At 42.2% G+C, this 16,789-nt stretch overlaps 1 protein-coding gene across 7 annotated transcripts in view; it reads right to left on the bottom strand.

Annotated features, from left to right (window-relative positions):
- Positions 1-16,789, bottom strand: part of DIP2C (disco interacting protein 2 homolog C) — a 612,079-nt gene that overhangs the window by 247,316 nt on the left and 347,974 nt on the right. For all 7 annotated transcript variants that reach the window (XM_040352676.1, XM_040352677.1, XM_040352682.1 and 4 more), the window contains 2 exons: positions 15,679-15,798; positions 9,815-10,012 (listed from right to left, as the gene is read on the bottom strand). In XM_040352676.1, coding sequence (XP_040208610.1) covers positions 9,815-10,012; positions 15,679-15,798 — 318 coding nt within the window. The remainder of the gene's footprint in view (positions 1-9,814; positions 10,013-15,678; positions 15,799-16,789) is intronic.

Genomic DNA, 16,789 nt, shown 5'->3' with positions numbered 1-16,789 from the left:
TGCTTTTCTGCATCTCTTTTAAAGAGGTGAGTAATACCTCCTCCGTGACCATCTTAGGGTTGGACTGACCCGCGTCAGCTCCAGCCCCAGATCCCGATGGCCCCAAGGCTCCCTGTGGGGAAAGCAGCGGCATAGCATTGTCCGAGACCTCAGACTCTCTGGGGGAATCCCCACCTCTTGTACCCTTGTTTTTTGATGCCATGGTACAATACCGAGGTACACCTGCTACTTATTGGTACCTGGGACTTATAAATAGTTAAATGCCCAAACACCTGTTTGGGGGATAAAAAATGCTTCCTCTCCCCTAGATGACACTTCTCTTTTTTTTTTTTTTTTTTCAAAAAAAATCTTTTTTTTTTTTTTTTTCAAATCTAGGAAAGAAAAAACATTCTGTCCCCCTGAGTAGTATTGCAAGAAAAACTATGAGATGGAAAAGAAACAGCCTATTCCTAGGCTTGAAAACAGTCTTTCTGAAGACTGCAATATTCTTTCTGGCCACTGTGTGTCCTCGGCGCCCCATGCTTGCCGTTCTGGTCTTTCCTCCTCAGTTCCAAAGTATTGAATGAGCTATATGGAACAAACAAGGAAGGGCCGCCCCTTCCTTAAGCCACTGACCCGCCCTTCCCCCCCAGCAATCTCAAACAGGAAATGCCCCTCCCGACAGGGGGGGGGTGGGGTTGGGAGGAAGGGACCTCTCTGCTCCAGCAAACTGCAGCCATGAGGAGGTCAGCGTTTTGCCTGCTTTGCAGGCCGTGAGGAGGAAGACTGAATGGAGCATCGCCTGGAGGCTTGCAGGTAAGCACAGCTCTCTGACACACACATATATTTTTATATAACACAGGCCCCACTCAATGCTTTTCCAACACTACAAGGGAGGTCACATCTTATGGGGAATAATACATATAGAGCCATCCTATCTTTATGATATGTGACTAGTTTGCCAGATGCAGTGCATAACTTTAGGCATGTCCCCTGTGACCCCCCAGAAAAAACCTGCTAAGAACCAAGTTCCGCAAGTTTTCCCCCTCACTTACCTGCTCCATGCCGCAGGACTTTGCCAAGCAAGAGGCCCAATCTTCCCCCATCTCGGTGGGGATGTCTAGACCTTCAGGCCCTGGGTTCCTATGAAGGATCCACTGTCCTGGGCCCATATAGCACTCTGGCAACAGAAACATTAGGCACCCAAAGGTTTCTAAGTTCTGGGCCCAGGGTCCAGCTCTCTAAAAAGAAAAGCATTATGGGCTATACCCCAAGGGTTTGGGGTCCGGTTACTGACCACTTTAGCGCTGAGGCTTTTTTGGACAGAACCGGTTAGCTCACCTAATCCCAAGGATGTGGAGGCAAGCTAAACCATGACTAACACCTAAGACACTGGCGGAAAAACTGAGGTACTCCTCCTATGGGAGGGGGTTATATAGGGAGGGGCATTTCCTGTTTGAGATTGCCAGTGTCTACACCTGAAGGTACTCCATATAACCCATATAGTAATGAATGCCGCTCTGTGTCCCGTGATGTACGATAAAGAAAAAAGAAGCAGACTTGATGGACCACTTGGTCTTTTCTGCCATCTCTCTTTCTATGCTTATTAGGCTTGTAAAAGGAACATCTCCAACAGATAATGATAATGTCATCAATACTAACTGTAGAGTAATCAGAGTACAGTGCATATCAACCAAATACATAAGACACCATCACTGATTCAATATATTTTTATGGTCCTTCAAAGCAGAAAATGAATATGTAATTGCTCACTAGATGCTTTTGAAGCACAGCATTTATCATTGCTGTGAGGATTTCATTTCATGTCACTTTACGGGTATTTGCACTGTCTGATCATACAACAAATCACTGAAGCAATTTTTTAGAAATGATCATGTGCAGACAGCCTGGCTGGATCATGGTGTCGGCTATTAAGTGCTCCAATTTAGTGCCAATTTACTAAGTGCCTTTTCGGAGCTCAGCAGCTAACAGAAGGAATGCTTTCTGGGCGGGCGTTTTCACAAACATCCAGCGTCAACTGTGCTGACCTGATCATAGTTTGTGACGAATACATGAGATTTGTTTCCAAATTATTTTTTGGTTTGGGAAAAAAAGAAACTAGCATTAAAGAGAGCCAGTCACAATTAAAGTTTGTGTAAGAATCAAAACATTTGTCTTAAAATTAGTTTGAATCTGCAAGGCCTACTTATGCAAGATTTATATTTTAACTGCAATTTAGCGCTATTTAACCACTTGACAACTGGGCACTTAAACCCCCTTAATAACCAGACCAATTTTCAGCTTTCGGTGCTCTCACATTTTGAATGACAATTACTCAGTCATACAACACTGTACCCATATTAAATTTTCGTTGTTTATTTCACACAAATAGAGCTTTCTTTTGGTGGTATTTAATCACTGTTGGGTTTTTTATTTTTTTGCGCTATAAAAGAGAAAAAATACAGAAAATTCAGTGAAAAAAGTGAATTTTTCTTCGTTTCTGTTATAAAATTTAGCAAATTAGTATTTTTTCTTTACAAATTTAGGCCAAAATTTATACTGCTACATAATAAGTACACATTGGTGCATATTATTTGGTCTTTGTGAAAGTATTAGAGTCCACAAGCTATGGTGCCAATATCTGAAAATTGATCACACCTGAAGTACTGACGGCCTATCTCAGTTCTTGAGAACCTAACATGCCAGAAAAGTACAACTACCCCCCAAATGACCCCTTTTTGGAAAGAAGACATTTCAATGCATTTAGAAAGAGGCATTGTGAGTTTTTTGAAGTTGTAATTTTTTCCCACAATTCTTTGCAAAATCAAGATTTTTTTTTCTTAGATTTTTTGTCACACAATTGTCATTTTAGCAAGTTATTTCTCACACACAGCATATGCATACCACAAATTACACCCAAAACACATTCTGCTATTCCTCCCGAGTATAGCAATACCACACGTGTGAGACTTTTACACAGCGTGGCCACATAGAGAGACCCAACATGTAGGGAGCACCATCAGGCGTTCTGGAGCACCCAAGCCAATTCTGACATTTCTCTCCTACATGTAAAAATCATAATTTATTTGCTAGAAAATTACATAGAACCCCAAAACATTATATATGTTTTTTTTAGAAAAAGACATTAGAGAATACAATGGTGGTTGTTGCAACTTTTTATCTCGCACTGTATTTGCGCAGCAATTTTGCTAACGCATTTTTTATGAAAAAATAAAAGTTTTGTGCTTGAAAAAAAAAAAAAAAAAAAAAAAAACAGAAAAGTTAGCCCAATGCCCAATGTTTTTGCATAATGTGAAACATGAAGTTACGCCAAGTAAATAGATACCCAACATGTCACCCTTCAAAATTGCACGCGCTCGTGGAATGGCGCCAAACTTCGCTACTTAAAAATCCCCATAGGCGACGCTTGAAATATTTACTGGTTACATGTTTTTAGTTACAGAAGTGGTCTAGGGCCAAAATTATTGCTCTCGCTCCAACGTTTGCAGCGATACCTCACATGTGTGGTTTGAACACCGTTTTCATATCTGGGCGGGACTTACGTATGCGTTCGCTTTTGCATGCGAGCACATGGGGACAGGGGCGCTTTAAAAAAAAAAAAAAAAAAAAACATTTTATTGTTCATTTTACTTTATTTATTTTAGTTTAATACTTTTTTCCGCAAAAATAAATTTGTTCACTTTTATTCCTATTACAAGGAATGTAAACATCCCTTGTAATGGGAATATGGCATGACAGGTCCTCTTTATGGTGAGATATGAGGGGGTCAATAAGACCCCACATCTCACCTCTAGGCTGGGAAGCCTGAAATAAAAAATAAAATAGAAAAAACTATCCTGGCTTAGATCGTAGCGTTGAGTTGCTAGACGCACCAGAGGACAGCGGGAGGGGGGGGGGCGTCCCCTCTCGCCTCCCGTAAGAACGATCAAGCGGTGGAACAGCCGATATGATTGTTATTATGGTGTAGGGAATCGCCGGCTGAAAAAGCCGATATCTGAATGATGACTGTAGTTGCAGGCATCATTCAGACATCCCTGCACAAAGTCAAGGACGTCATATGCCGGCCGGAGGGTGGGAAGTGGTTATTGCGGAGTATTGCAGAGTATTGCGGGGTATTGCAGAGTATTGCGGGGTATTGCAGAGTATTGAGGGGTGTTGCAGAGTATTGCGGGGGTATTGCAGAGTATTGCGGGGGTATTGCAGAGTATTGCAGAGTATTGCGGGGTATTGCAGAGTATTGCGGGGTATTGCAGCGTATTGCGGGGTATTGCGAAGTACTGCAGAGTATTGCACAGTATGGGCAGGGAATTGCAGAGTATTGCACAGTATTGGGCAGGGTATTGCAGTGTATGGGGCAGGGTATTGCAGAGTATTGCACAGTATGGGGCAGGGTATTGCAGTGTATGGCGCAGGGTATTGCACAATATTGGGGCAGGGATGGCGGATCATGGATGGCTGGGTCTGTGACTGCAGTTGTCACAGATCCAGCTCACACTGCTGCAGCCTCCACTCTCCTCTCACACTGTACCGATCGGTACAGAGAGGGAAGGGAGGAACCAGCGTCATCACATGACGCCAGTTTGTTTACAAGTGATCGCTCCGTCATTGGACGGAGCGATCACGTGGTAAACCGCCGATATCAGCAGCGATTTATCGTGATGCGCCGGGTCCTCTGGACACATGATGTGTCCCAAGAGGCTGTAAAGGTGGTGAGGGGGGCTGTCCCCAGTGGACGTCATTTTCGTCTAGCAAGAATTGAGGAAGTGGGGAGGCCGGTACTGGTCAAAAAAGGTGCCCGCTGCCAGAAAAAAAAGCTCTTCAGTGTGTTAGAGGTGGGGTGGATGAGCAGAACTTTCACTTTTGAGAAAGCATTTTTTTTTAATGGACTACAAGTGAAAGCTTAAAGACATCACATCTGAATAATACTTAGCATTAAAAACTACACAGAGAAGTTACAGCTATGTAGTTAGCTCGGGAATTGCAGTAGATCTACACAAGTTATTTTACACCATACTCTATTAAATGTTGCTCTGTAAAATAAATTACAGAACTAATAAAAAGAAAACCTTATGTAAACCTTAAAAGTAATAAAATAAAGCGAATTCAGCATTAACCCACATCACACCTTTCCCACCCAATTTGTCTTCTGAAAACATTAAAAAAAATTTCAGCAACTTGAAACATACACAGACTGCATTAATAAGCAAGCCCCTACTGTGGGATAAACCATTAACATTAATACCGCAGGGACGCACACTGCTTAACAAGAGTTGCTTTGAACTGGAGGCACACGGGAAAGGAAGCTTTCACCATAAATAAGGAAGTTTTACTTTGATTTAGACCACTGACAGTCCAAATGTTCCCAACACAAATTCACTTTGGCTCTTAATTCCTAAGCAGCTGCTTAAGTAGTTATTTAAATGTGTAGTACCAGAGAGACATACTAAAAGAACATTATCAGGGGTATATGTAAGAGGCTAGCTGTCCATACAGGTGTGAATACTAGCACATTATAACTGATCAGTCAACCCGAAAAAATCCAACAAGACCTAAGCGGGAGATAAAAAAACAAGATACAGTGGTCTGAAATTATTTAATTTGTGAAACCTTACCTATGGAAAAAAAAAAGTTTTAAATATTAGGAACATGACTTTCAGGCTTCATTTCCATGGACGTTTTTACAGCCACTTTTCTGAGCTTTTTTTGCAGCTTAACCACTTCCCTACCGGCCCATAGTAAAATGACGTCCACAAAGAACCTCTGCCGTTCTAAGTGGACGTCATATGACGTCCTGGGCTTTGTGGGGGGATATCTGAATGATGCCTGCAGCTAGAGGCATCATTCAGATATCCTTCTAAACTGCCGGCGATTCTGCACAACGTAAGAACGATCATAGCGGCGGTTCCGCCGCTAGATCGTTCTTACAGGCGGCGGGAGGGGACATCCCCCCCCTCCCGCCGCCATCCGGTGCTTCTCCGGGCTCTCCCGTGCCATCGGGGGCCCGGAGAACGAATCGTCCGGCGCGCGCAGGAAGCATAGAGATGACTGGTGACCAGATGGTCACCAGTCATCTCTATGACCGTCGGAGGACCCGGGCGCGATGTGATGACGTCACGCCCGGGTCCCCGTAAGTAAACAAAGCCGCGATTGCGGCTGCTAAGCAACCACAAGCATGAGATCGGTGAATTTTTTTTCACCGATTTCATGCTTTCCAGCCTGGAGGAGAGATGTGGGGTCTTATTGACCCCGCATCTCTCCATAAAGAGTACCTGTCACACACATTCCTATTACAAGGGATGTTTACATTCCTTGTAATAGGAATAAAAGTGATCAAAAAAAAAAAAAAATTAAAAAAAAAAGTGTAAAAAAAGAAATAAATATATAAAAAAAAGAAAAGAAATAAAATTTATTTTTTTAACGCCCCTGTCCCCGGTAGCTTGCGCGCAGAAGCGAACGCACACGCAAGTCCCGCCGACATATGTAAACGCCGTTTAAACCACACATGTGAGGTATCGCCGCGTGCGTTAGAGTGCCAGCAACAATTCTAGCACTAGATCTCCTCTGTAAATCTAAACTGGTAACCTGTAAAAATTTTCAAATCGTTGCCTATGGAGATTTTTAAGTACCGAAGTTTGGCGCCATTCCATGAGTGTGCGCAATTTTAAAGCGTGACATGTTAGGTATCTATTTACTCGGTGTAACATCATCTTTCCTATTTTACAAAAAAATTGGGCTAACTTTACTGTTTTTTAATTTTTTTAATTCATGAAACAATTTTTTTTCAAAAAAAAGGCGTTTGAAAAATTATTGCGCAAATACCGTGCAAGATAAAAGGTTTCAATGACCGTCGTTTTATTCCCTAGGGTGTCTGCTAAAAAAACATATATAATGTTTGGGGGTTCTGCGTAATTTTCTAGCAAAAAAATTATGATTTGTACATGTAGGAGAGAAGTGCCAGAATAGGCCTGGTATGGATGGGTGTATAACTGCCCGGTATGGAAGAGGTTAAAAACAGCTCTCCATGTTAGTCTATGGCCTCATGCCCACCATGACGTTTTTGAGCTGTAGATGGCTGAGCTGTTTTTAAGCTGCAAAAAAAAAAACAGGACCAGTGCGTTCTGAAGCTCCAGAGTTAGAGCTGTAAAAACGCCAGACGTTAAAAAACGCTCAAAAACGCTGCCGCTGCGTTTTTGAAGCTCCAGCTCAAAAAAAAAACATGGACAGGCGTTTTTAAGCTGTAAAAAAGGCTAAAAAAGTGGCTGTAAAAACATCCATGGAAATGAAGCCTCAAACTGAGGGGGAGATTTACTAAAACTGGAGCAGACAGAATCCGGTGCAACTGTGCATAGTAACCACTCAGCTTCTACATTCAGCTTGTTCAATTAAAACTTGACAATAAAACCTAGAAGCTGATTGGTTACTATTCAGAGTCCCAGATTCTGTGTGTGCCAGTTTTAGTAAATCTCTTCCAAGAGTCAATGGTTATAGGATCCCTGTGCTCTGACAGCTGTTGCCTCATAGCGGTTTACATTCCTCGAAAAAGGAAATCAGCCCTGAGGAAAAACAAAGGCTGCCATTGAAGACCCTCCAGAAAATAGGGTCATCCTGATCCACTAGCCTCAGAACTGTCACAGTGATCAACCAACAGCACTATCAGACGTCAGGGGGTCTCTCGGCTTTGGCTTAAAGCATCATGAACGCAAGCTCGACTAAGCCAGAATAATATAAATCATCCATCGTTCCAATTGTGGCTGATTCTTTTTAAGGACGACAACCATTGTAATTAACAATGTGTACAAATCTAAATGCCGATTAGTCATCTGTATTATTTTGGGCTCATCCCTTCCTAATCAGTACAAAGAAAGATAGAACACACTCTGATGGGCACACCAAGTGCCCTATACCAGTGGTCGTCAACCTTTCAGACCTCATGGCCCACTAAACTCACAATTTTGAATGCCGCAGCCCACTAACATGAATTTTACGCGCCTTATGCACACACAATGTTCCAGCTCTCTGCCCCATCCCCCTCGGTCACACTGCTGCCTTATACACAGAATGTTCCGGGCTCTCTGCCCCCCCCTCTACCACCCCCCCCCCCCTCACTCTGCATCACACTGCTGCATTGCACAGACTCATTATTGGATATCACCTCCTTATCCAGCCATGTGCTCAATCTTCGTGCTCCCTCCCACAGTGTGTACCATTGGAAGTCCCCTCCTTCTTCACCTCCTGTTCTCTGCACTACTCCTGGTGCCTACCTCTGAGTTCACAGAAGCCAGAACTACAGAGGAGGCATCGGGTATCAATGCGCGCTGACAAAATTGACCTGAAATAAGATTGGGCGTTATACATCCGCCACAATGTTGATTTGCAGCAGAAACCCTAAGGACCAACAACATTTTCTCGTGGACCATCAGTGCTCCACAGACCACTGGTTGGTGACCCCAACCCTAGACTGCAGATTAGACTCCATACCAAAATCATTATTTCATGTCTCAAATTATGGTCCTTAATAAATAATGCATTATAAAGAGAAAGAAAGATGAGAAGGGAACAATAATGGATGCTAGAAATTACATTGTACATTGCAGTTTGTGAGTTCTTAAAAACCAGACTTGTAATGTGATTATTTGCTCATGGCATAGATGTGGTAAAAAGAGCAATTTGGACTTCCTACTAGTTGACTCCTGAACCCACACAAATGGTTCGCTCACACCAACAGTTTTAATAGCACTTGGGCACAGTACACCCACTTGGTCCAGTTTGTATGCATAGTGCAAGGCGCTCCAAATCATGCCCAGGGACAGTTAATTGTACCATGACCAGGACCACTTGGAAGAGGTGGACCCAGGCATGGTTCACTTGTGATCCAGTACAGTTGGCTTCGGTGTGAGTGTAAACTGTGCCTAAGCACAGAACTCTCCATAGATCATTGGTCACAGAAGCAGATATCACTGTGGCCCAGTTAGCAGAGATAATGATGTAAGCATGCCCTGAAACACTTTTAAATAGCCCAGTGTAAGTGCAGACCGGCAAGGGTGTGAGTGGGGCAATCAAACTCTGCCCCAGTTTACTTCAACACAGCCCAGTGTGAGTACACGCTAGCTCAAATGTGGGTAATTGTGTCATTATGTTAAGTCTATGCCATCATTATACATATGGCAAATCCCTATTTGCCTATTCACTTGTTAACCATTCTCCAACATGAATGAAAGAAAAGAAAGTAGATCCCTATACCAGGTCACCAAGCAGACTCCTTCACCCAACAGAAAACTGACAATACACAGCCTAATCCAGATCAGATCACGATTCAGGCAAACAAATCCTCTCACCACCACTGATTTCTGGTCATTGTGTCAGATGCACCTGTAGGTGCAGTTTTTTAATCTTCTTACAACACAAGGTGGTGCCCCGGTGGTTTGAAGGATGTTAAAGCAATATGATAATTTGTTTATATTTGTTTTACTGGATGCCAAAAATAAATCTTGTATATCCAACAAAGCAGCAGTTCTTCCCAATGGAAAAATTTAAACCCTCCGATTTCATAAGAGAAGTACAACTCCAGGGCGGGGGGGGGGGGGGTTAAAAGCAGGGGACAACATGATGTCACTACTGGAGTGCTTGGGATCCATAAGAAAACATTAGGATGTTTAACACATTGGAATCTACCAAAAAACAAAATACAAACTTTGGGAGGACTGATCATTTAATTTCATAGCAGGCCATACCACCATTGGTTAAATTAGTTAATTACTCTGCACCATTGGCCAAACTGTTTTATCCAAGTAGAAAATCAGAAAACATTTCTTACCATATGTTAAAATATACAGTGGTTTTCCATTTGTGTCCATAGTGGTAAGGCAGGGCGCTTTAGGCGATATGGTTCCCCATCTCTGTAGCGCTGCTTCCAGTGAAGGAGGCCAGTTAGTGACTACACCTAGCTGTTCCCCTCTCATGGCTAACATCTGTGCTCCTTCTGGTTTTGGCTGGTTTGGATCAGGCTGTTGAACTTAGAAGACAAGGTGGAGGACACATTATTAGTAGTAATAGTAACATTTTCCACATATCTATACCTAATGAGCAATGCAGCTTTCTCCAAGTGAACATGTTCTAAGTGTTAGACTTTTGTCCCACTAGGAATTTGCTAATACACTACTCCCTAGCTGCCGGAACCAGTAAGATGACACTCCATACTTTTATCTAACAATTACACTACTGCAGTGTTCCAGTCAGCAAGATAGTGCCTTCCATTAGGGAGAGTGTTATTTTCGCAATTCTCCTTTTGCCAAGGTGACACCATCAGCAGTAGAATTATCTATGTGACATGACCCTAAGGCCCCTTTCACATGGGTGGACTGATCTGTTCCGTCTATCAGTTTTTCAGGCGCACCATCAATGTTCCTCTATGAAGCAGCGGATGTAAACACCAAATTAAACCCCAACTGCTGAAAACAGAAGGATGGGCAATCCTTTTGCCATCCATCTGGCGGATCGGATGACAATTGGATGTAAATGGACAAACGGTCCGTTAACATTTGACTGCCCATAGAGGAAAGCGGGCTGTGTCCTTGTCCACTCTGCAAAAGCGAAAACACAGACCTGTCATCTGCCTGCTCAGCAGGGATCAGCGGACAGGTGCCCTGCTAAGCAGGCGGATCCGCAGGCCCATCCAGTCATGTGAAAGAGCCCTTAAAGAGCAACAAACCGGTGTGAAGCAATAGGCTTACAAATAAACAATACATTCAATAATAAACACAGTTGGGTTGATTTACTAAAGGCAAATATACTGTGCACTGCAAGTGCACTTGCTCCAGAGCTTAGTAAATGAGGTAAATCTTTGCTTTGCAAAAAATACTCAATCACATGCAAGGATTGCTTGCACCTGATTGGAGGATAGGAATCAGCAGAGCTCATTCCAGAGCTTCCTCCAAGATCTAAAGCAATTGGACTTGCAGTGTACATTATATGTTGCCTTTAGTAAATCAACCACCCTATACAATAACAGAGATTTTGGTTTACAAGGGCACCAAAAAAAGCGGTTCATGCAGACAGTGGCCACAGATAACCATTATATATAGTGTAAGAAGAAATATTTTTTTGGGGACTTTTAAGGAGCAAAAAATACAAAAAATATATAGAAATGTAATAGATTAAAAAAATAAACTTAAAATGCATACATAGAATACATTCGACATTTGATCTTTATATATAAACAGATGGTGCAAACTGATTAGGTCTTGACATGTTTCGCCATTTCAATGGCTTCTTCAGGAGAACTGTAATATTATGCACTGTATATAAGATCACTGTGTATTCAGTAGATGGATGAACTTCAAAATATGGATGAATAAAAGTGGATCAACTGGTAGTACCATAGAGAGGGATATTGAAATGATTTGAAATGCCCATTATAGGTCCATCTCAATGAGCAGACAGAGAGCAAACACTTCCAAATATTTCACCACCCAACCCGGGAGGGTAGAGAGAAATAAGGGGAAGAAAAGTGGAAACAGGATCACCCAAATGAGGCTACAATTCCTGGAAAGTCCTCCCGCAAAAAATTGTATAACTAGCTAATTTCCCCCCTATTGGACCAGATGTGGTGCTATTTTGATTTGTGGTATCCTAGCTAAAATCTTTTCTCATTATATATAGTGCATATATATGTGCATATTTCTCAAAATAAAACACATACATACTACACACCTACGGACAGAAAATAAAATTGCTCCATCCCCCCCCAACAACACATTCACAGCAGTGGTTTCCCCACCATCAGAATACAATGATTACTGCCACTAGCTATAACCAGCGGCATCAGATGCACAAAAAATACTTGACAGAATGGTTGTACTGAAGTCGATCGATAGATTAACTTCAGTATAACCAGCCTAACCATAGATGAGTCGAAATTCAGCTGGCGCCTGCTGAACTCGCCAAATTTAGGTCTATGGCCAGCTTTAGATCATACAGAGAATCTCCGGAGCAACAGTTTTACTGATATAGCCAGTAATGAAGTTGTCAATATTGATATGTTTTTCCCCGATCCATACAATGTGTGAATTTTAATGATAGGTCTGTTTAAATCCCTGGCAAATCTGCAATGTTATTTCTAATTTATTTGCAATGCTGTATCAAAACAGAAAATAAATGTTGGATAATAGATTCTTATTCAAGCCTAGTAACGTATAAACGGTAGTAAGAGTCTTTATATTCCTTCAGAGCTACTGTGATGTTTATTCCTGCTATGTAATTAAGTTAAACTAGGGGTAGAGAAGATGATTATTATGATATTAATGTTCTGCCAGTTACAGATTATTATTTATTGGCTCCGGGCATCTCCAGCAATTCTGCTTGAATTAATACTGAAAAACCGATCACATTTAGTTAGTGGATACATGGCCGCGTTCCAGTTCTAGGAAAGTCAGGTGCTCAGTGTATATTAATGTCTACATACCCGGACTATGTGTAACACTACACACCTGTGTTTCCTTTTACCCATGTCTAGTTATAGAATACTAATACATAAGATTTTTCTGATTTCTCTGTCATACACATAGCAGTATCAATAATTGAGGGATCGGATTTATTCAAACTGGACTTAAGAAAATGAGAGATGTTGAATGTAATGACCACATAGAAACATGTGGCCAGAAAAATTAGATGCAGGGGACAGGAAGATGCAAGCATTACGCTTTATGTAATAGAAAAAACTTGCCAGGAATTTGTCAGCAATTACGTTTTTTTGGCCTACAGTTTGTTCAACAAAAAAAAAAATATTTAGTTTTTGTTTTTTTGTAAAGTATTAGGTACACTATGGCCCAGATTCACAGCAGAGATACGACGGAGTATCTCAGATACTCCGTCGTATCTCTCAGAGTATCTATGCGACTGATTCATAGAATCAGTTACGCATAGATAGCCCTTAGATCCGACAGGTGTAATTGAATTACACTGTCGGATCTTAGGATGCAATACCTCGGCCGCCGCTGGGGGGAGTTTGCGTTGTAAACCAGCGTCGGGTATGCAAATTAGTAGTTACGGCGATCCACAACGGTTTTTCGCGTTCGCTACGTCGCTGCTAGTCTAGTTTCCTGTCGCAAAGTTAGTCGTCGTTTTGGCTGCCCTAACTTTACACAGCACACATATGTGCTGTATAAAGTATGGCCATCGTTCCCGCGTCGAAATTTGAAAATGTTTTGATCTTGCGTAAGACGTCTGGGAATACGAAAGTACGCTACGCACGTCGCCGTTCGGAAAAATGGCGTCACTTCGCGCAAAGCACGGCGGGAATTTCAAAACGGAGCATGCGCAGTAGGTCCGGCGCGGGAGCGCGCCTAATTTAAATGGCACACGCCCCTTTGAATTAAGCGGGCTTACGCCGGAGGCCGCCAGCTTAAGTTTTCATGCAAGTGCTTTGAGAATCAGGCACTTGCGGCGGTGTAACATATCTGCGATACGTTACGCCGCCGCGATTCTACGTGAATCTGGGCCTATATTACCAAGAGTATTTGCCTTTACACGTACATGGCATCCCAGTCTTAGTCCATAGGGTTCCATTCAGAGTTGGCCCACCCTTTATAGCTTCAACTCTTCTGGAAAGGCTGGGAGACCTAGAAATTGTTATTTATTTTTTTGACCTTAATAAATTAAGTTTCTCCTTCTATTTTAGCCAGATTGTTTGTATAGTATATGGTCAGCATTAGTCTGTAGGGTTCAATATTGAGTTGGCCCACCCTTTGCAGTTATAACAGCTTCAACTCTTCTGGGAAGGCTGTTCGCAAGGTTTAGGAGTGTGTCTATGGGAATGTTTGACCATTCTTCCAGAAGCGCATTTGTGAGGTCAGGCACTGATGTTGATTGAGAAGTCCTGGGTCACAGTCTCTGCTCTAATTAATCTCAAAGGTGTTCTATAGGGGGTGAAGGTCAGGACTCTGTGCAGGAAAGTCATGTGCCTCCACCCCAAACTCGCTCATCCATGTCTTTATGGACCTTGCTTTTGCACTGGTACAAATCGTTTGGTGGAGGGGGAATTATGGTGTGAGGTTGTTTTTCAGGTGTTGGGCTTGGCCCCTTAGTTCCAGTGAAGGGAACTCTTAAGGCATCAGCATACCAAGACATTTTGGACAATTTCATGCTCCCAACTTGGTGGGAACAGTTTAAGGATGGCCCTTCCTATTCCAACATGACTGCACACCAGTGCACAAAGCAAAGTCCATAAAGACACGGATGAGCAAATTTGGGGTGGAGGAACTTGACTGGCCTGCAGAGTTCTGACCTCAATCCGATAATACACCTTTGAGATGAATTAGAGCAGAGACTGCGAGCCAGACCTTCGTGTCCACATCAGTGCCTGACCTCACAAATGCACTTCTGGAAGAATGATCAAACATTCCAATAGACACACTTCTAAACCTTGTTGATAGCCTTCCCAAAAGAGCTGAAGCTGTTATAGCTGCAAAGGGTGGGCCAACTCAATATTGACCCCTACAGACTAAGACTGGGATGCCATTAAAGTTCATGTGTGTGTAAAGGCAGGTGTCACAATACTTTATAGTGCATTTCTATCACTGATATGGTATACAGATTTCAAAATAGTTGTTTATTTTCAGGCAAATGAGAAAAACATTATTTGCCCAAATTATACTTCCCTTACAAACCCTTAACAGAGCATCTGCTCAAATAGAAAGAGAAACTTAAGGTAAAAAAAAAATTCTAGGTCTCCTAAAGACACATTAAGGCTTCTCAAGAAATGCAAAAACCATGACTAGCGGGCTATTAGTGCAAACATTACATTTACATAAGCTCAATTAAATGTATTCCATCGAGCTTGCATCCCAACAGTTTCCATTACCGCAGGAAAGCAAAAAACTGGCATTGACAGGTTAGGTATGTGTGTCATTAGCTAAGTAAGCTCACAAGAACGATTTTTTTTTTATACCACACAGAAGTGATTAGGAATGTGACCTTACAGGACCCAAGACCAATCCTCACCAGGGCCACAACTGCACAGAGTTTAGAAGTTCTTCTTCAAGGACCTCAGTATGGAGCTTACAGTATAATGGACCTCAGCCTGAAAGTCCCTAAAACATCGGAGTGCATGTGTAACTAAGAAGGAGAACATTAGAATGCAAGCTTTTCTGGTACTGCGGTAAACAATTCTCTTTATAGGATCGTGTGGTATGCTGGCACCATAGAGATATGGGAAATACAAATACAAAAGTAACAAATGAAAAGCAATTATCTAAAACATCATGTAAATGAAGACCAAGAACTCTAAAAGAATATGGGATTTATGTGAGGCATAAGGCTGTTGAGAGGGGGTTTTAGCATACCGTTTATACAGACATAGGTGCAACCACTAATCTCATATTATACAGTCATTTGAAGTTCTGCCACTAGATGGTAGCATTTAATGCTTGTGTAATGTTCTCTCTTGTGAAACTACATGATTATGATGTCATTTCCTGTCTGTGTGTTCTGGTTGTTGCCAATAAAAACAAGTACTCAGCCTTGTGTCCAGAAACAGTACAAGTCTTATCTGCAGCAGTTTTTCAATAAAAAAACAACATTTGAATGGTGTATTTTTCCAACCAAAACAATTATGTTGGGTGTACAAACAGCATTAACAATACCGGTAACTCCCACTAGGAATAAAATTAGTTATTTGCTTACCTTCCAATAATTCTTCAAAATCATCTACAAAGAATTCCCGTAAAGGAGGCCTTTTGGGCCTTTTCAAGGTGTTGACAAGTTGTTGAATTTTTGCAGACACTCTACTGCTTACAGGAACTCCTGCAGGACCAAAAAAAACAAATATCATAATGACAAACAGGACAACCAGGGTAACCCCCCCCCCCCCCATTGGAGAGACAGAAAAAAATAAAAACCTGTGGGGGGATAAAAATATTTCCTACTATATCAAAAATGAACAAAACACTATGGTCTTAAATTTGTGGAGAGTATTTACTTAAAGCAGGGGTGTCCAAACTTTTTTCAAAGAGGGCCACATTTGATGAAGTGAACATGCTCGAGGGCCGACTATTTGGCCTGACATTCTTTGAACCATTAAAGTTTGATCCAAATGTGTTCGTGCGCGCACTAATACACGGCCCAATAAGAATTCTCTTGCCTTTGTGGCTGTGTGTGGTGAAGAGATGAGCTTGGGCGTTTTATTTGGATATACTGTATATATCTCTTTTGTGGCCCCAACAAATCCCGAGCGCTGCTAAGGACTAAGGATGAGCTTGGACGTGTTATTTGGATATACCGTATTTATCAGCGTATAACACACACAGGCTTACCATTGCCATGAATGCAGCCTCACCATTGCCATCAATGCAGCCTTACCATTGCCATCAGTGCAGCCTGATCGATGCCCATCTGCAGCCTCGAAGGGGACAGGAAGGGGAGGGACAAGTGCCCATCAGATTACAAACAGGTGAATTTCTTGTTTAATAGTGGCCTCTTTAATCCAAAGTCCCGCCTCCTATGATAAACAGAACAGTAAACCAATAGCATCCCAGGAAACGGGACTTCCTATTACAGACGCCGCCGAGTAAATGGGAGATTCTCTTCATGTAATCCGACGGCGCACGTCCTGTCCCAACCGAGGCAGCTCCGATAAATACGGTATATATCTTTTGTGGCCCCCTAGGGCACATGTGAGGCTGCAATGGCTACATATATATCCAAATCCCCAGGGGGGCCATATTAAATCACCAGGGGGGCCGCAATTGGCCCCCGGGCTGGACTTTGGACATGCCTGACTTAAAGGAAACCTTTT

The sequence above is a fragment of the Rana temporaria genome, chromosome 5 (assembly GCF_905171775.1).
Source record: "Rana temporaria chromosome 5, aRanTem1.1, whole genome shotgun sequence".
NCBI classification, from domain to species: domain Eukaryota; kingdom Metazoa; phylum Chordata; class Amphibia; order Anura; family Ranidae; genus Rana; species Rana temporaria.
The sequence above is the reverse complement of the archived record's forward strand: the minus strand, read 5'-3'. Positions and strand labels throughout refer to the sequence as shown.